Consider the following 20223-nt stretch of genomic DNA (forward strand, 5'->3'; position numbering starts at 1 on the left):
ATGAGGGCGACCCTGGCTCTGTGGCTAAGGATAGACTACTGTAAATTATGGATCCATAGTCTACCACTCATAACAGTGTGGGAAGGTAAATTACCAATCCGGTAGCGCACCCTCAGTGGCGAAAAACCTATCCAAAAGGCTGGGAGGAGAGATCTAAAACCCAGAATTTTCATCCCATCATATTTTCTGAAAATCGGTCCACTCAACCTCCTTCTCCCCATACTTAATCTACCTTGCTATTCAAAATGCCCCCACCAATAAACACGGACCAGCTAACCAACCAAATCGATCACCGTGTGTTCCGGATCCGTGAGAATGGAGGCCCCGCAAACGATATCGTGCCGACCGAATCTACCACTAATCAGCGAAGGCGGACGTCCATTGCTTTGGCTCTTGGCGATGCGCACCCCCGCGCAGAACTGGAGGCTTCGAGACGGCAGTTCGTTGATTATGACGGATTGTCGTGGCCGAGTATCTTGTCCGCCGAGATGAGCTTGCGGAGGTTCAGAGTTGGCTAATGGAGAGTTGCAGGTTCGGGCACGAGGGAAAGGTTAGAAGCTACGCCAGCCGAGGCGGAAGCTAGGCTTGAGAAGTTGTCTGGGGCGTGAGTTCCCTATTCCCAGGCTCAAGAGAGCTGTGCACCTGATGCTTGAATGGAGCGTATAGAATTAGGACGATACTAGAATGTATTGGCGAAGACCCCGACCGCGAGGGTCTCCTAGAGACACCCTCCCGATACGCAAAAGCGATGCTATACTTCACGAAAGGTTACGAGGAGAACCTCAAGCTAATCATCAATAACGCCGTTTTCCGGGAAGACCACGACGAAATGGGTTCTTTACAGTTCCTCCCCCCACCTTCCCGTTTCCTCCGAGCTAACACTCAACAGTAATAGTCAAAGACATTGAAATCTACTCCATGTGCGAACACCACCTGGTCCCTTTCACCGGGAAGATGCACATCGGCTACATTCCACGGGGCAAAGTTCTAGGCCTCTCCAAGTTCGCTCGTATAGCGGAGATGTTTGCCCGACGCTTGCAGCTACAAGAGCGCCTAACGAAGCAGGTTGCTGTGGCGATCGAGGAGATTTTGGAACCCCTGGGAGTCGCGGTGGTCATGGAGAGTGCACACTTGTGCATGGTCATGAGGGGCATAGAGAAGACGACGGCTACTACAACCACTAGTTCTATGCTTGGGTGCTTTAGGAAGAGGACTAGGACCAGGGAGGAATTTCTGAGACTGGTACGTGCTTAGTTTGAGTGGAATCGGGTGGTGTGTACCGGCTGACTATGTGTGTTGTGGGTGTGAATAGGCGTTGAATAGTACGAGATAGGTGTTTGGTCATTTCTTTCATTTTTTTCACCTGGTTTTTTCTGTTTACATGGGATTTTGCTAGAGGTGCTGGGTGGGTGTATTGTTGGAAGCTGTCCTCTTGGGATATTTTGGTGGGCAGTGCGTGGCTTGGTTATATTCACTTTAGTTTCGGTAGTCAAAAATACGTGGGCTGGAGGGGCTAGACAATATAAGAGATGTTATATGCTATTGCAGGGGCGTATATACAAGTGGGAAGATCCACCCCTTTTGACCTCAAATGTCCCATAAATTCCCCTCCTCCATCCTTGTTCTCAATGTCGCATATCTGCCATTTTTATCTACTACCCAGCATTCTCGGGTCGAAATTACGAGTGATATCCTGTGAATACCCGGAACTTTTCGCACGATTTCATCCCCTCATCGCCGGGGCGAAGCTCTCAATGGAAGCCTGAGGGTAGTCATCCCAGTACGATGTATAGCCGAGATTCCTCGCAGTGAAGCTCAGCAGTCTGAACGGCACCCCTCTAGCCCTGTAGGCGCTTCGCCAGGGCGTGAGCACAGCCGTTCCCCAGTCCACATATTGACAACTCATGTTCAGGTATATTCTGTCGAGCTCGAGATCCATCAACGTGGCCTTCACCCCCAAGACAATCTGGGTAATCTGGTAGGGGCAGATGATCAGGTTTGTGAGCTTGAACTTGCGCAACGACTTCCACATAACGTTGTATTGCCCCTTCTCATCGACCCAGATAAAGTCTTCCGGCCGCTCTCCGATGAGTAGAAGTCTTGCTGAATCCGCGCCTGCGGCTGGTCCGCAGAGGACATTCGGATGGCCGAGTGGCGAGAGAGCTTTCCAGCTCGCGGCGGTTTGCTTGGTTGAGAACCAGTCGAGGGAGAAGTCCTCCACGTCCGGCGCCGAGGCCAGGAATTTCCGGAAGGCTGTGTAGGCTGTGCTCAGCTGGGCCCTCGCGGTAAGGCTGAAGCTGTGATAGTTGCGGTAGATGTTCAACTTGTCATTGACATCGATCTGCAGGTGTGGGGTTATTCCCAGGGAGAGCTTCTTGACGTGACATAGAGAGCCCGTGAGAACATAGGGTTTCTCCGCCGATAGTTTCTGGAGGATCCACAGCGGGAGGTTATGTAATCCCATGGAGGTTATCTGGCTCTTCCTGCTATCCGTGTAAAGTACTTCCAGGAACTTGAGAGCGAAAGCGCCATAGCCTTGTTGATGGGGTAGGACGTTTTTCCCAAAGTCCAAGCTGATCTTGCTGAGAGATGTGAAGACTGAAGTCGTATCACGCAGGAGGCCAGTGTCAACAGCCTTTATACGTTTGTCAAATTTATGAGAGGGATGTGCGACCAATGAGTCTCCTGCCCTTCAGGGCGTTGCTCCGGCGGCGGCGGCGCCGTCGCCATAGATCCTCACCTCCCTGGCTCCCGGTGAGAACATGCGGGTAGAAAAGTAGATCGAATCTTCCAGCGTTGGAATGTCGGCTGCTCCGCGCGGGAGGTATAGCCTGATGGATCGGAATACAAACCGCTCCGACGCCCGGGCAAACTTTTTGGATACTAGTCTCAAGTTTAGGCTGTCGTCGAAGGATATATACCCCAATATATGGGTGATAAGTTCGATTGGAAGACGGGCTATCGCCGATTTGGGCTCCACGCTAGGGGATGTAGGAATTGGGGGGTTGGTGCAGCTCTCTTTTTTGATGCACGCGTTAAACGACGACTTGCTTTGCGTTTTGTCATGACTTTTTTTTTTTTTTTTTTGCAATTTTTCGCGGAAAAAGCTACTTGAGAAGGCCACTGGCAGCGGGTTGTTGGGTAGGAATTTATATCAGTCAGGGGAGAAAGGGATCGGCCCTGATGATTTACCAGTTCAATTTCAAGGTAACGATAGAACAAAGGGATCAATAACCGAAGGATTTTATTACATGAGAACCTGCCCGCTTGCCAAATTTTCATTACTCAGATATTGATGATAAACTCTGCCAGGTGTTTCTTTGTGCGCATGTCATCGACACCTACAACGCTTCATGTCTCGATACATGTCCACCATTGTTAGCCTGGCTAGCACCAGATATTCTCTGACATGGCCGCCGGGTAGGTGTGTCTTGAATGCGAGAGGCTTTCAAACGGGAAAAGCACCGGTCAATAAAAGGTACAGAGTAAGGGTGGGGGTTTACGTGACCTACCCTTATGAAGCAGAGATATTGGTCGGCTAATGCGAGATTATGCCTACAGGTAGCTCTCGGGATATGGTGTCTCCCAATTCATCGTCCAGCAGGCTAGTCAGTTCTTCGGCTTGCTTTTTGGCCTCCTTGGCTTCCTTGTCTAGCTTTTTCTTTTGAAGTTCGATGCTTTGAAGTTGGTCAGACAAGGCATCCTCAATTTTTTGCTTTTCCACCTTCCGTTTGTTGAGAGCAGTATTGACGGCACACAAGATAGCTTTGATGGCCGTCTGCTTCTCCTCATCACCCAGAATCTCGGCCACTTGCAGTGAGGCATGGATGAATAGAATTAGCTTGTCGGGTGAAACAGGTATTCGATGAACAGCACTGTGGCGAAGGTCGTCGAGACTCTTTAGCAGTAGGGGGAGCTGAGCTGTGCCACCAATCTTGTCGAGCCGAATGGTAGGTGATTTCTGCTCGAATGTTTTTGACAGCTCCTTTGTCCACATGGAAAGTTCTGCCGAGTGAGCACAAGTCCATCGTTTCCGAGCGAGCAGCTCCGGGACGTGGCACTTGGCAAACTTGAAGCAGGCGCCTTCGAGAATGGATTGTAGTGAGGTGGTGATATTGTGTTGGGCGCAGTAGGGAAGACTTGGAGACTGGCTTCTCGTGGCTTCGCTCGAGTTTGGCTCCAAGGGACGGACCTCAACCGGTTCGCTGATGGCGTCAAAGAAATCGGGACTAACACTGTAGCGGAACAACGGGTCAGCGCGCTATCATGCGGGGAGCGATTCATCGGTGGAGAGCAAAAGACCTCTTGGAAGCGGTAGGCATGGGCGGTACGTCCCATCTGTTGTGGGGAGCCGGGGTAGCACTGGGTGTTGCAGAAGGGCTGCTCCCTTTTGCGGGTCCAGCGGTGCCATTCGCAGCCCCGTTCGGGGTGCCTTTCGGAGTCCCGTTCGCAGTCCCATTCCTGTCCTCAGGATCTCTCAAGTCGCGAGCCCGGGCTGCACCTTCCTCATTTAACCTCATTGCGAGTCCCTGGGTGCACAGCTTTGCCAAGACCACCTTTGTCTCCTCATCCGTGAAGGTAGCGAAGCCGTGCTTGAGCCTATCTCGTTGCAACTTTTGTAATAATACTTTCTTTCCAAGAAAGGTACCGTTATCGCCGAAACCGACCTCGTATGAGCGCTTGATTATCCAAGCTTCTAGTTGTGCAAGTGTATGGGGCATTTTTCTTTATTTTTTCTTTATTTTTTTATTACTCCCCCCTTCCGCTTCTTCTTTCCTGTATAGTGTGGTATGAAGGTGTGCGAGGGTATCGTGAGTTGTGATGGAGAGTGATTGTGATTGTGATGGTGTGAGTGTGTGCAAGTGTGCGTGCTTGAAGTGAATTGGAGTAAAGTGAAGGTGGTGGTGGTGAAAGTGGCGAATATGAGAGTATCAAAGGAGGAGGTGAGCAGAGCATTGAGCTTATTAGTAGGTTCAGAGCGAGTTGCGTGCGCTGTCTCTAGGGTTAGAGTTACAGTTAGGATGCGGCGTTGTGTGTGTGTGGGCGTGGGTGCGTGGGTGGATATGTGGGTGTGTGTGTTATTCTTATCATCTGAGTTTGTTGTCGTCTTTTCAATTTCACTCGAGTCGCTGTAGGAGGCAGGAGGGAGAGTTGTACGAGTACTGTAGATGTAGAGCACCTGTATCATATTATCATACTACACACAGTACAGTACTGCACGAGCACGAGCACGAATACGGTTTCAGTGAATCTGGAGCTTCACTCGTTTGTGTTTTTTAGCTTCGTGCACTTTTGTCAATAGAGTAATTATTTAATATCATGATGGTTATTATAATATATTATCATACAGGTGGTGGAGCTGTATGATACCCTTCGTATCATATCCTTATGCATCACACATCCTTTGCATAACAAAGTAGCTGGTTTTAGGCCTACAGTGCCCACGCGCACGGGTACTACCGGTACCACTCTACTACCAGGATAGTCAATGAAGCTTACCTAACTTGAACCTGTCTTTTTACCCTCAATTACCATCCAGCTATAAATTTTCCTCTCCCACGAATCCGATGCTCGCCACTCGCCGTGCTCTTCGCTATTTACGGCTGTCGAAACGGCTCTCGCTTTCAAATCCCCCCTCCCAATTCCGCCATATTCACACCACACTTCAAAACCGTTCGAGGGATGAGGAGGAGGCAGCTCCTTCTCGTCCCTTGTTGTTGCCCCCCCCCGCGATAACGATAAAACCGCCTGTGGAGGAATATGTTCGACAGATACGCGAGCAGTATGGCGACTACCTCCCCGCCGGTCTACTGGAGGAGGGCGAATACAGAATCTACGAGAGATACTATGGCCGTCCAATCCGACTGCTGCAGCCGGGCGAGACGCTCCACCATTTTCCACCTCCAAAGACGCCCGCGGAGGAGGCCTTATACGCACAGGTTATCCAGCGAATCGCCCACCCCCAAGGGGTAGGGATGGAAGAAGGAGAAGAAGGGGAAGGGGGAGGAGGAGGGGGAGGAGGAGGTGAGGACCTTCGTGCCAATGGTTCTCCACCATTCTTTCGGACACACCCGCTCACTTACGCCGGTCGATTCGAGTCGTCTCAGATTCGACTTCCGCCATCGGTAAGGGACGGGACAGAGTCTGTGATCGTGGATGTCGCCGCCTCGCATCTAGCGGAATCGGCGCATAAGACTCTCGGCGGTCCACACCTCCAATTCTCGCCCGTATACTCGAGGAAGCGGAGTAAGCACATGTTGACTATTCCCTTGAACCCGATTAACAGTCGCATGTCAAGTATGGATGCCGACGTGTTTCTCACTGCCGTGATGCCGGGGCTGTATGCGCAGTGCTTGAGTTCGTTGACCGAGCTGCGGAAACGGTTGGGCGGCGATTGGGTGCTTGGCGGGGATGGGGAACCGGGTGTTAGGAATGTGCTTGATGTGGGGGGTGGGGGCGCTGGGGTACTTGCTTGGCGGAGTGTTATCGAAGTGGAAGAGGAGGTAAGGAAGGATAGGCTTTCCGGAAGAGCCGGGAAGCCGCCACCTGGTTCGGATGGGGGGGCTCTGCCTGCGGCGGGGGAGAGGAGTGGGATGCGAGCTGTTGTTGTCGCCGGGTCCATCGCTCTTCGGGGGAAGGTTTCGAGGCTCTTGGACGATACTCTGTTTATTCCCCGAATGCCGGATATCCATTTCGAAAACCTAAACCACACACCGGGTGGCCTGGTGGAGAAGAATAAGGCCCAGCCGAGAAAACTCTACGATCTGATCATTGCCACAAACAATCTCCTCCCGATAGTGAAGTCGTTTTACCGCCGCCAAGCCATTGAACAACTCTGGTCGCATCTAAATCCGAACGGCGGCGTCCTTTTGATGATCGAAAGAGGCACGCCAATGGGCTTCGAGGCCATCGCCTACGCCCGCTCCGTTATTCTAGAGGACTACATCAAGGACGTTGGCGGAGCCTTTCAATCCCTCCCGACCACGAATGCCCCCGGTTCCGCCAGCCCCCCTGTCGAAAAGGGACCCGGCGCTATAATCGCCCCGTGCACGAACCACGAGCAATGCCCCATGTTCGTCTCTGGCCCTACGGATGGCACCCAACGCAAAGATTATTGCCGCTTCTCACAGCGCTATGAGCGCCCCGGCTATCTGCAGAAACTCATGGAGGAGTCATCCAAAAACCACGAGGACCTCGAGTACTCATACGTCGCCTTCCGTCGTGGTGTCGACCACCGCACCGACACGAAGAACAAGATCAGCCCAACAATAGACGACTTTGACATAATCCCCGTCGACGGCGAACCCCACACGACAGTTCAAAGCCCATATACAGTGTCACAACTCCGTAATTACAGTCTAACCCTCCCGCGCATCATCCTCCCACCCATCAAACGCGACGGGCACGTCATACTCGACGTGTGCACTCCGACAGGCTTCATCGAACGCTGGATTGTCCCTAAGAGCGTCGGAAAATTGGAGTTTAGAGACGCGAGGAAGAGCGGATGGGGTGATCTCTGGGCCCTTGGAGCGAAAAGTCGCACAAGGCGGAACATAAAGATTGGCGGTGGCGACAAGAGATTTAGGTCAAAGTTAGTTGCCATCAAGGACCCTCATAGCGATAGAGTGAGGGCTATTGTCAAGGACAAGACGACCGCCTTCTTGAAGGCTCGGAAGAAGGAGACAAGGGAGGCGAGGAGGGCCGCAAGGCTTCAGAAGAAGCTAGAGGCTAGGATGAGGCAAGACGAAATGGTTCGTCAGCAAAAGGAGGAGAAGGAAAGGAAGCAGCGTGAGAAGTTAATGGCGGAGAAGGGGGCCAGGGAGGTGCACGAAGGGGTTGTTCAGATGCATGGGGAGAGGAAGGGAAAGAAACGGCTGGAGAAGCAAATGCGGGAAAGGGAGTAGGAGGCGACGAAGGGGGGGTGCAATCGCAGTTTTGCGTAATGTAACCGTACTTTCAGGCCGCCGGTGGGTGGTGTGTATATATGAGGCTTCCCGACTTTTGTAAATTATATTTCTAGCTCCGAAAAAGCGTTATACATAACAGCCATTGATGGTGGTTCATGAGTTGGTGCGTCATTCGAAAGGTCGAGTGATTGTTGGTGAAAGGATACCACGCCCCCCCACCATTCCCGAATCCGCCAATCTCTTCCATCGCCCGTCCAGCAGTTGTGAGGGTGGGGGGACGTGTATCGGTGTATTTGTGGTATACTCGTGTGCAGGCAAGTGCTGTCGGTGGCGGGGTTGGCAGGAGATGGCATGATATCTTGAGAAATTTTCTGCTAGGGGGTGTGGTGGCATATCAACGTGGCATTCTCTATTGGAGGATTCTGTCGTATACCGTTGGATGGGCTTTCCATACATTCCTGCCTTAGGCCAATCCGCTTTTCACCCTCCGCCCGGCCGAGCCGGCGCGGTGTCCTTCAAGGCGGGGCGTGGGCTCGGAGAACGGGTGTTTGTCTATCGAGTGATGTTTTGTGGTCTTACTGATTATAGTTATCAATACATCCACATATACCAGGAGCTTCTGAGCGATTGCTTGCCTGCAGGCAAGTGATCCGGACCCACCACTAGGTGGGCCCGGTACGGGGAGCACTGTCTGTCTGTTCGCTTCACTTGTGCGGTTCGAATGCTTTACCTGGTTGTGCGCTCTGAGTACGAGAAATGGGCGGGCAAGCTAGTCTGTCTATTCACGAAGGGCGCAATGAACTATCACAAACCAATCCCGGATTCTTCTACTCTTTTGTCCCTTTCTCACGGAGGTTCTTTCCAGTGAGCTTCGCCCGGTCTCGTCTCGTCCGCCATTGCGTGGTTATTTACAGCGGATGGCTTAATCCGCACCCTTGTCTATCATCGCAATACGGCATTGGCTCTGGCGAAACTATATCGTGTCGTTCCGAGGGAGAAAAAAAAATCCCTTCATTCTACTTTCCCTTCGTCCACTCCGATTCACTGGCAGATGAAACCGTACCGCGCGCTCGGGCTCTTTGGTCCCTATTTTCTCAACCGGCGAGGGCGTCGTTAGTATGGGGGTTGGAAGGCTCCTTTGGCTTGTTTGTCGTGAGTAGGGAGGGCGCTGTCATTGCTGAGTAGCCTTTCAGCGGGGCCTGCGGGGGTGCTTCTTTCCGATCGGTCTTGCGAGGGGTGGTATTGCTATTGGGCGGTGTTGGCCATTCGGCGGCGTTGATGAAATTTCTATCGGGGGTTCTGTGGCCTCTGGATACGTGGTGTCGTATATCTTCTGGCGGTTTCTCTGCTGCTAAGTATGATATCGCACTATTCGTGGGGACCTGTCATTAAGTCTTTACATAGTTGCTCACTATGGTCTTAGGAATCCTTGCGCTATCGTACACCACTTTCCTTCTATCTGAACAACACTCTATATGTTTATCTATCGTACAGGGGGAGAAAGGTAACGCGTGGGCAAGAATGCACGGCTGGAGAAAATAAAATATGATAGGATGAAAACCGCAAGGTATAATAAACTAGACTTTTTTGCCACAGCGACTAGTTCCAAACTCTACAGTACTCAGGGGGCAAACCCACGCCCGACTATAAAAGCAAATCTCCAGGGGGGCTCGCATCAGCACGGTGACATAAGCGCATTCCGGGCTCGTCTCATGGGATCTCCTTCGACTGGAAGGGGTGATGCCTAAGGACGACTTTCGTGGGTAGGGTACCCCGGAAAAGAAGGAACGGTGATGCCTTCGATGAGGTCCTGTTTTATAAGCCTTAAATCGCGCTAGGGGTTAATGCTTTGTGGGACTGTAGCAGCGCTACCACCTTCTGATGGCCGTGCCTAGATGCGAACGAGAGAGGTGTTTGACCGTCATTGTTTGGCCTGTCGGGGCTGACATCTTCCCCGCCGAGTAGTACCTTCACCACCTCCGCATGCCCATCCCAAGCAGCGAGCGAGAGCGGTGTTTGGCCGCAATCATCTGGCCTGTCAGGGTTGACCTCTTCCCTCATGAGTAACATTTTCACCACTTCTTCATGTCCATGAAAGGCAGCATGAGAGAGAGGTGATTGGCCGTGGCTGTCTGGCTTGTCGGGATTGACCTCTTCCCGCATGAGTAGCATTCTCACCACCTCTTCATATCCGGACCAGACGGCATGCGAGAGCGGTGTTCGGCAATAGATATCTGGCTTGTCAGGGTTGACTTCTTCCCGCCCGAGAAAGATTTTCACTACTCCCTCATGTCCAGAACCAGCGGCATGCGAGAGTGGCGTTCGGCCGAGATTGTCTGGCTTGTCGGGGTTGACCTCTTCCCGCTCGAGTAATAATTTCGCAACTCCCTCATACCCCCTCCAAGCAGCATTCGAGAGCGGTGTTTGGCCGTCATTATCTGGCTCGTTGGGATTAACATCCTCCCGCCCGAGCAGTATTCTCACCACTTCCTCATGTCCAAACCAAGCAGCGAGCGAGAGCGGTGTTTGGCCGTCATTGTCCGGCTTGTCGGGGTTGACCTCTTCCCGCCCGAGCAGTATTTTCACCACTTCCTCATGTCCACAGGCAGTAGCATGTGAGAGCGGTGTCTAGGCCTTCTCCGTTCGTTATATTACTATACCATCCTACTGATCTCAGCATGGCCTAACTTAGCCAAGAACCCCTCTGAAACCACCAGGAGTAACCTCTAGCAATGTCAGCCACAATCTCTTAATGTCCAGACCCTTACCGAGACCGGTTGTCGCATTGGATGACTGCACCTTTGTTCTGGAGTTCCATCTTTTAAACAGCTTTCCCGAGAGCTGCATACGCCACATCAAACGTCGTAGTCCTCCTTGTCCATTCACCTGGATGCACAAGCGGATAGCCGAACAGGGGACATTCATTGGATCGGCTGGTAGTGTTTCCAAGGCATTTGGCTTTCCTGGTTGGCCGGGCAGTGGGTGAAGCTACCATACTTCTGAATTCACATTTCGCCTAACGGCCTCCTGGCCATTGGATATCCCCCCAGGACGGAAAGAACGGCTTCTGGATGGCCAGGATTAAGGTATGGTTTCCCAGTCCGCCACACAGATTTATGGAGATCATATTAAATTCCTCAATCAGCAAACTACCTTGATTCACATATCTGATCACAAAGAATTATTGTTCAGGGCTCGGATACCATACCTCTCTATCAAAGAAGCAATGTACAAGAGAGGTGGGGTTGGAGGACGGATGCTGTAACAGAACCCACATTTCCCAGCTCACCCTGTTTCATTAATTCCTTTGTTCGGAACTTCTCCGACAGTAAAAAAAAATTCGCGGATCTTTTCGCCAGGAATCTTGGGAACCTAAGGGCTCTCTCTTCCTGCCCTGGGGGAAATCTTATTGTGTCATAATATTATTATGTGTGATAATATTATGACATTTTCAAGATACCGGTAATACTATTCTCGGGCCCTAGTAGGGTTGAGTTGTACGTGACGGCTTCTTGGCGTCACTCTATTTTTTGGGTCTTGGCATTTCCCCTCGTGACAGGAGGCCCACTAGGGGGATCCATCCTTTCCTCCTTCTTTCCTCCGCCGACAACCGTCAAGCTCCACCGACAACCGTCAAGTTCCACCGACAACCGTCAAGTTCGACAGAAACATTCGGCCTTTCTACTTGCACCTCTCCACTCACGTCGTTTCTTTTTTTCTGCCACTATGACTGCTTTGTCCATGCTCAATATGGCCGTTGAAGCCGGGCCTCTTATTCACCAACGTTATGATGGGATCGGTCTCGCCGAGTATATTCCCTTGCTCGCCAATGGAACTTTTTTCTTTGATGGGTCGGATGGAGCCCCGCTCCAGGTCCGTCATCTCCTTCCAGCAGACTGGAAGCCCGTCAATGGACCACTTACGGTCTTGTTCGATTCCGCCCCCCATACCATTATTGGGACTCACTTCTCTATCCACAATCATCCCATTTACAAGCTTAACGATGGTTCTATCTTTGTTGTCTTGGACCTGGCCACCAAGCACGGTTTTGAGTTTACCAATCAATCTTTCATGGACCCCCAGCTTGAGGTCTCCGGGGAAAACCGTTTCTTGCGTCTCGTTACCAATGACCAAGACTTCGCCTACCATGGCTCTAGTCTTAGCATGATTCATGACAAGGGCGTTAAGCGCCCTGCCAATGCGTAAGTACAATTCTACCAATGTACCAGTTTCGTGTGCTCATATAGTCATAGGTTTATCTTGTTCAGAACGGACAAAATGAAGCCCCTCAAGGCTCAGTACCCGGAGATGGGCAACAACGATATCTGTACGTGGCTCTCATTTTCCCTTTATTTAGATCTCTATTCTTGCTACCATTTGCCTAACGTTTTAATAGCCAAGATTCTCGGTCGCATGTGGCAGAATTCCTCGGATGAGGTCAAAAATGTTTATAAGGTAAAACATCTCACCTAACTGTTAGTTAGAATCACTAACACATTAATAGGCAAGGGCCCATCAGCTTGCGGTTTCCCACAAGTTGATCAACCCGGATTACAAATACTCCCCGCGCCGCTCTCGCGAAATCATGAGGAGGGGCTCCGGGAATAAAGGTCCTTCGGCCCGTATCGACCTTCATCGTGCTGGTGTTGCGAAGCGTGGAAAAAAGAGGATCATTACCCACCTTGGGTTCCTCACTCAACGTTTCGCGACTCACCCCACTGCTAACAATCTCGGTGATATCATCGAGGAAGCCGAAAAGGTCTTGAAGGCCTTTGGTATGGTCAATTGAGTGATCTCTACGGAGGGACTCATCGGTACCTGGGTGGTATACTTTTAATGGGAGGGATGATCTTGTCTATCAAAGGTCATTCATTATCTCAGTCGACTAAATTTATGACCTAAATAGATAAAAAATATCTTTTAAAACCAAAATGAGGGGTCCGAACACTACATCATACAGTAAATATCAAGTTGTGAAGCGGAAGAGAGCCGACTATGGGAAGAGGCAGTAAGAATTTAATTCTGACTAAGTCTGGAAAGTTTACACAGCACTTGCACAGAAGTTATGCTATGGTGGTGCCATCACCGGAAAAACACGCCAAAAATTCGGGACCTATGGTGCCGTGACTTAGTTTGAGCGCAAGTACATGGTTCGACACAAAAGAGTGTTACGGAGTAGGGGTGTTGGGGTTGATTTTGGCCATTAGCGTTATCGTATAGATTGTTTGAAAACACGACTCGTATTGCTTAACAAGAATATGGAGAGAGCTATTTTTTTAATTTTTTTTAATTTTGATAGATGTATTGGACTGGAGGCCAAGCATCTGATCAATTGGTTATACTATACTCCTATTTGTTCATAGTTGACTGAGGCCCTGTTTGGCTACAACGGTTCCTTTCTGTTTCCCCATACAAAGCGACCGTTGCAGAACGGGAGGGCAATAGCTTTTATATGAGAAACGGTTCCAAAATGAAACGGAACCGAGGAAATTGTGATCTAGTTTCTTGGATGTGCCGCTGCTACTGAAATTTTTGTTATAAAGGTATCCGTTTTATATCTGACTCCCTTCACACAGACCCCAATGGCGCGAATCCCCGGAGTACTTTGCTCATGAAAGTCGTCCTGTCGTCCTTGGGCATCACCCCTTCCAGTCGAAGGAGATCCCATGAGACGAGCCCGGAATGCACTTATATGTCACCATATGGACATGAACCTCCGTTGAGATTTGCTTTTACAGTCGGGCGTTGTTTTATTTCCCGAGTACTTTAGAGTTTGGAACCAGTTCTATTGCTTTGACAAAGTCTAGTTTATTATACCTTGCAGTTTTCATCTTATCACATTTTATTTTCTCTAGCCGTACATTCTTGCCCTCGCGTTTTTTTCTCTTGCACAACTGATAGACATATAAGTGTTCTTCAGATAGAAGGAAATGGCGTACGATAGCGCAAGGATTCCTAAGACCATTGTGAGAAACTATGTAAAGACTTCTGACAGGTCCCCACGAATAGTGCAATATCATACTTAGCAGCAGAGAAACCATCAAGAAGGTAGACTACAGCACATAGTCAGAGGCCACGGAACTCCTGAGACATAAGGGTAGGGATAACCACCGTACACGAGAAGAACAATTAGAATAAAACAGAGCCATTTTATAACAAATACTACATGACAAAGGGCTACCAGAATATATTGATGCGCAGAGGCCCATGAGAGAGAGCATAGGATCCCTATTTCGGTACCCGTAGTTTAAGAGGGTGAAACATGCCCTAGATATTAGTATATTTTCTAGGGAACTGCTCTTATATGATATGAAAAATATACTTGTCCTCTGGCGTATGTCACATCCACCCTGCAAGCTTAACCTCTTTGGGTGCTCATCATAGGCAAGGCCCACTAGTTTCAGGAGCCAGTCAGATATTATACAATAGAATCTATAGATCGGAGGTCCTACCGATTTGGATGTGATTCGGGTAAGTCTGGGACATTCTGTTAAGATTATACCCACTACCGAAGCCGGAAAGAGTCCAGATGGCTGGCCAATATCCGAAGGGGCATAGGCCAAAGCTATCAGGTGCTCTGGCACAGTTGCACATGCTCAGGCAATCAAACTTTGAAGATACCGTAAAAACCCTTGCCGTTCACTACCCCACCGGGTTGTTAATTTCCTAATCTCCGCCGTATTCAGACATAAGCGCTTAAGCAGAAATAGTGCTTTCCTGACACGGTACAGCCTAAGCCCTGTGGAATTGTTGGTTCTCATGAACTAGTTTTCGCAACCCTGTTAACATGTCGGACGCATGTCGTGCGCTGATGCGGCGAACTACAGGGATATTGGAGACCTACGGAGATATCGAGTGGAAAGGATTTTTACAGTATTGGTACATGGCTGTTAGACTCTCTTGCCCTCCCTCCTTTTGCTACGCACGATGAAGAATAGAACAATACCGGTAGGTCAGATCAGACGACGACTCTGCTTGGAATAGAGAGATAGAGAAATAGCATGGCTCGGGCCCCTGCGCCCGTCAGCCACCCGGACCGGGCCAGGGTTGAGATTTGAAAGAAGATTTCACTGGGTCAGCCCGGCAGCACTGGTACCCAGAGCCGCGGATGTGCCAGCCTGGGGTTACTCATTCGGCGCTCGAACTTCCCCCAATAACCCCTCCCTTACGGCGTCTCGCCCAAGACTAGTGGCATAGGGCCAAAATACTCTGTATCATATGATATCATACGATATCGTTGTCCAATGCAAAAAGACCGCAAACCCAAACCTAATTGAAGGTTGTGATACCACTACAAAAGTCCGAGGCTCAATATTCCCACCCAATCCCATGTCAACCCCCCACAAAAAATTCTCCTCTCAGCGCCCACTCCAGTGTACCAAATTCAACGATATCTTCCACACAATACACCCCCGCCTTCCTTCCTAAAATGCCCCCAAGTATCCCCCCAACTAAAAAAAACCGAATTCAATGGCGATGGCTAACTTGGAATTGTAAAACGAAGATATCATGATCCGCCGCGAGGTGATGTTCCGGGCTGGAATGATGCTTGTCAATGAAATGGAAGCCACTGCCTGGAACCCTGGCAACCTTATGGTTGGGATTGCCATCCATAAGAATCCAAGCGTTCGTATGGTTAAAGCGGTTGAGTCGGCCAAGGACTTGCTCCGTGAAGTCGCTGTGAGCGACCATAAACTGCGCAAAATGGATCGCATCAATGATCTTCAGCCACTGGCGAATATCCATAATACACTTTTACAGCTTGGAGGATTAATCTCTTTGAAACAACATTTCTACGAGGAACTTCAAGGTATCAAATTACGCCTTCAGGAACTGCAGAGACACATGACAGACAACATTGGCCAGGCCGTTGCAGAAGTTCATGACTTCATCTGTTTCGTCACTTTTGTCAACTTGATCCACCCGCAAAACTGCGTATTAACCTCCAAATCCATCAAGGATGCGGAGATTCTCGCCTCTAAGAACTCATCCCCCGAGGCACTCCAGGCGTTTGTTGAACTCCGTCAGGTTTACGATCTGCAGACTCCCGTTCCAGGGTACCGTCTAAGCAAAGCCAGGGAGCTACCTGCAATCACTAGGTGCGCAATGGAGCAATGGCACAAAGGTTACTTTTCTCATGCAGCCGCAACTGGAATAGTAAGTAAAAAAACATCTCTTCCATCTCAGCACTCGTACCTAATAAGCGCCATCCCACTTGATACTAATATCAACCCACAGCAAGTTATCCCATTCCAGATCATATTCGGATGGTGGAGTGAGTTCAATTTCCTCATTTCAATTTGATGGTGTTATTAGCTGACATCAAGAGATGTTGTCTTATAGTTAATTATCAACGCAAGTTTGTTAGTAGCTCTCAAGAGAAAATCACTCCGATTGTGCAAGAACTTATCAACTGCGCATATACCTCGGAGGCCAGTGAGCCAAAAGATAAGGACGAGAAACTATGGATGCAAGAAGATAAGGAGGCTTTTAAGGCTGTTACTAACCTAGCTATGTCTATGACTGAATTGTGCAAAAATATCCCTCTACCCGAGCATGTCAAACCGAACCCTCAGAAAGAGAAGCAGTTGCCGATTTACACCCAGTTCAAAGTCGAGCCTCATGTTCCTCCGATCTTCCAAGAATTCCAGAAGCTGGTGGCTCAAATTTACGGACTTTTTGAAGAAAACTCGTGCTCAACTTTCACTATCATGACCAAAGCGTATTATCCAAAAGTGGAGAACTACCTTAGGTTCTCTGAAAAAGACCAGACAACATCTTCTGTGAAGCACTTGAGGTAAGCTATCTTTTAAGGTTCCAGGTTTCTTTTGCACTAAAGCTAATTTTCAACAGCGCCGCGACCTACTTTTTCAGTTCGCTCCGTGAGGTCCCAGTTGTGGTTCTCATCAATAAGAATGTAGGGGGTGTCGTGCCACGCAAGGCTGAGGTTCCACTCCTTGATGCTGTTAGCTTGGCCGGAGTGGATCCCACTATTGCCGATGAAGAGCTCTTGGCGGAGATTACTTGCAAGAATTTGCCACAAGTTGGCATGCACTGTAAGTTTTTCATTATGGTACTACTGGTTTCGGATATGTTCTGATCTCTGAACGTAACACAGTCCTTGTCAGGTATCGCGGACAATCTCACCAGTGCCCGCGCAACTAAATTCTACTATCTCTGGTGGCGTTTGATCGCAGCGCTCTATCAGCGAAAAGATGACAAATTTCGCTATCCGGGTAGTCTTTAGATAGTTCCATTCAAAATCAAACTCTTGTATCACAAGATTTGCCATATCTCCATCCACACTTTCATTGTAAATTTATATCAAAAAAAAAAAGACCCCATCCAGCCCCCTGGAAGAACAGAGGAAGGAGGGGACTGGTTGAGGGCATTTTTCTTCCCTTATCACCAGGTACATGGTGAACCTCCCAGTGAGGTTGGGGAGTTTTTATTTTACAAAGGGATCTAATTCGGGATCATGGCTTCAGGCCCATTCGGGGTAGCGATTGATAATTTAGAGGAGTATGTTATTGTCCATTGGTTCCACTTTGGGGAGGATAGGAGTTTCTTTTATTATTTGGGTTTTCTAGGCCATCTTTCCGGGTTCTTACCGCGCTTTTTCCCGCAGTTTGCGAATAAATTCAAAGACCCAAAGAAAACAAAGTGATTTAGACCCCATCAAAAAGGGCACCTAGCTCTGGGAATGTAATTAGAGCTCGATTCTGTCCACCATATTAACCTGACACCGGCATCGAGCAGCATTTATAATGGCTTCAATCTTCAATCTTTCTGGTCTCGAAACTTTTTGGAGGAAAGTAGAAGACAGAAGCGGACTACCACTTTCCACCTAAGACCCTATCTATAGAGGTAACTGTAATAACCCCCCGGGGGGCGTGGAGCGCCCGGCCCAAATTGAATTCAGAGTGTGCCGTGTGCCTTCTCATTATCGGAAAGATACCAACGGGGAGATATCTGCCTTTGCGCATAGAATCATATGATATCACTCGCTCAGAAGAGTGGGAGGGCCGCTCTTGTGAATGCGGAAGCACAGCCCGAGCCACCAACCATCCTGTCACCACCCCACCCCTCAGCAAAAATCACAGCAAATCTCCCGGCAAACCTGCATGCCTCCACGTCCTATGAGATTAAAAGGACCTATAATGGGGCTTGTCGTCCTCGCCATCCTTCAGCAGTGCTTCCGGTCAAAATCCTCGAAAGCCTAGGATGGACAGAAATTCGCAGCAACCGCCGTCCTCGCTGGGCCAAGCCCCGAACATCTATTTAGAGGGGACGGTAGTGCATCTGCGTATCCTGCAGACGGGGGACCGTAACGGCCACTAGCTATTGAAGAAGATCCGTCCCGGAGGTACAGGCTAGGTATGTTCTCGTCGGGCAGGCTTGACTATGGAAAGATTCTACTTTGTCGCCCCAGGTATGTCACCCCGGGCATGTCACACCGCACCCCATATTACTGCTTCTGAGTGTTCCCGAGGGTAATGGGGAGACGGGAAATTGCTTCAGACAAGGTGTGGAGGGGCGGCTGATCCAGGGTGAAGGCTGGGGATAGACTTTCAGTTCTGGCTAGCACCGCGCGCCTAGTGGACATAAAATAGCTAAATTTTTTTATCGAAGCTGTGCTTCTCTCGATGAGCTATCATAAAAGCTGAAGAAATGCAGCTCCAATCCGGCCGCTGGAGCAAGCTACAGAACAGCACCCCTCTTCCAGATCCACCAGATCTGGCTGACCGAGCTCCCACTGATATCTTGTCAATTCAGAGTATCCTAAATATATGGACTCCTGCCACCAGGTAGACCTCCCAACCTAGTGATAAGTTGCTAGATCTTTTGCGCACGCACCGCACTCGAACCATACCCTCAAAGGGGCACCAGAACAGAACCAGACCCGAAAGTTCAGGCAGTTACGACGAACGATCAGAAAGGACACGTACAAGCCGACTACTCGCCTAACGCCCCGATTCCAGGTAGTTCAGAGGGCGTACTACTATTATCACCACACTATCCAGAACACACCCGAACGTGAGGAAATCCAATACTCGGCAAAAGTCTTGATGGAAGGGGGGCTTTCTCCTGCCCGGTGGAACGGACCCCTCCCTTCACACAGACCCCAATGGCTCGAACCCCCCCCCTTAGGCCGCTACTCGGATAGGGACATGAGCGACAGAGTGGCCAGGGACCGGAGGCATCAGAGTTTCTCGCTTGTTCTTGCGATCTCCACTCCAAATCATTCTCATTTCCAGTCAGGGCCTCCAGAATCCCTGGCTTTCGGATCATTCAGGTCCATACCTGATCAATCCCCATTGAAGAGAGACACGACTGCACGCACGTACCGTGCGTGAGAAACCTGTATACCGGTATGGGTAGACTGACCATGCGTCAGGTATTAGAGTCCAAAATTTCCTCCTCCTCTGAAAAAATGGCTAAAATTGAACACTAAAAAAAACCCCTCTCAGAGACAAATAAATGGTCAAAGCAAATGCACCAGAACTTCTAAGAGAGGCAAATCCCAGCCCCACACCGCTAGGTTCCGCTTATTCGAGTTCTCGCAGTGGCAGACAGACAGTCCCCCACTGGAACAGGCACCGAGAACACGGCATTCAAACGCCCCAAAATACCAAACGTCCATCTATCTACAATTGCAACCAGTAGGACCCGGCGATAGCGATAGCGCCACGTTCCCCACAGACGCCGAATTCCAACGGGAGCTCTAATATTCTCAGACACACTGCAGCTCGAGGTACATCAACCACGTGGACAAGAGGGAAAGGAAAGAACAGATTCACGGCAAACCTCCATCATCAATCCACTCGATTCGGTCAAGTAAATAACCCCAACCACCAACACCCCGAGCTGCCGGTATGATAAAAAAAGAGTTTGGAATCCCCTACCAGCACTAAGTGGGCTGGGACGACAGGTAGGCCAAACCCCCAGATAACCAACCCACCATCCAATCCAGCCCAGAGGGTCGGAGACGAAACCAACACCAAACACTCACCGAGGTCCCCGGTGAAACCCGGACTCGCCGCGGGCGATACAGGCGAGCATCAAAATTTCTCCCCGGTTACACTAAGGATACCGAGCACTCAAGGATTCAGGAAAACAAAGGAAACCGCCCCCCCAGCAAGTTAAAAAGCCGAGTGATATCTCATGATGCCGGAGAGTACAGTACAGAACAGCTGGGGGCAAAAATACGTTCAGATTTTGTGTTCGGGCTTACTAAAAATGTGAACGCATTTTTGCTCTCCCGCTGTACCCGATCCTATAAGTTCGTGTGATCTAAAGCGTGAAAACTCTCTTC

General features: G+C 49.8%; 4 protein-coding genes; 3 read left to right on the top strand and 1 right to left on the bottom strand.

The window, feature by feature from the left end:
- Positions 1-40: 40 nt before the first annotated feature.
- On the top strand, positions 41-1540 carry GSTUM_00001086001 (uncharacterized protein). XM_002838375.2 has 5 exons: positions 41-471; positions 532-604; positions 667-833; positions 890-1242; positions 1313-1540. The coding sequence occupies exons 1-5, from the start codon at positions 246-248 to the stop codon at positions 1331-1333; spliced, it is 840 nt and encodes a 279-aa protein (XP_002838421.1). The 5' UTR covers positions 41-245; the 3' UTR covers positions 1334-1540.
- Positions 1541-3213: 1673 nt separating this feature from the next.
- Positions 3214-4819, bottom strand: GSTUM_00001087001 (uncharacterized protein). XM_002838376.2 has 3 exons: positions 4303-4819; positions 3513-4235; positions 3214-3445 (listed from the first exon to the last, which is right to left on the bottom strand). The coding sequence occupies exons 1-2, from the start codon at positions 4320-4322 to the stop codon at positions 3539-3541; spliced, it is 717 nt and encodes a 238-aa protein (XP_002838422.1). The 5' UTR covers positions 4323-4819; the 3' UTR covers positions 3214-3445; positions 3513-3538.
- Positions 4820-11568: 6749 nt separating this feature from the next.
- GSTUM_00001090001 (uncharacterized protein) lies at positions 11569-12839 on the top strand. XM_002838377.2 has 4 exons: positions 11569-12109; positions 12161-12234; positions 12304-12362; positions 12412-12839. The coding sequence occupies exons 1-4, from the start codon at positions 11634-11636 to the stop codon at positions 12694-12696; spliced, it is 894 nt and encodes a 297-aa protein (XP_002838423.1). The 5' UTR covers positions 11569-11633; the 3' UTR covers positions 12697-12839.
- A 2413-nt stretch (positions 12840-15252) lies between these two features.
- On the top strand, positions 15253-17570 carry GSTUM_00001092001 (uncharacterized protein). XM_002838378.2 has 6 exons: positions 15253-15346; positions 15412-16064; positions 16146-16182; positions 16251-16704; positions 16761-16963; positions 17026-17570. The coding sequence occupies exons 2-6, from the start codon at positions 15417-15419 to the stop codon at positions 17070-17072; spliced, it is 1389 nt and encodes a 462-aa protein (XP_002838424.1). The 5' UTR covers positions 15253-15346; positions 15412-15416; the 3' UTR covers positions 17073-17570.
- Positions 17571-20223: the final 2653 nt, after the last annotated feature.

Source organism: Tuber melanosporum, assembly GCF_000151645.1.
Source record: "Tuber melanosporum whole genome shotgun sequence assembly, scaffold_247, strain Mel28".
In the NCBI taxonomy this organism is placed as follows: Eukaryota; Fungi; Ascomycota; class Pezizomycetes; order Pezizales; family Tuberaceae; genus Tuber; species Tuber melanosporum.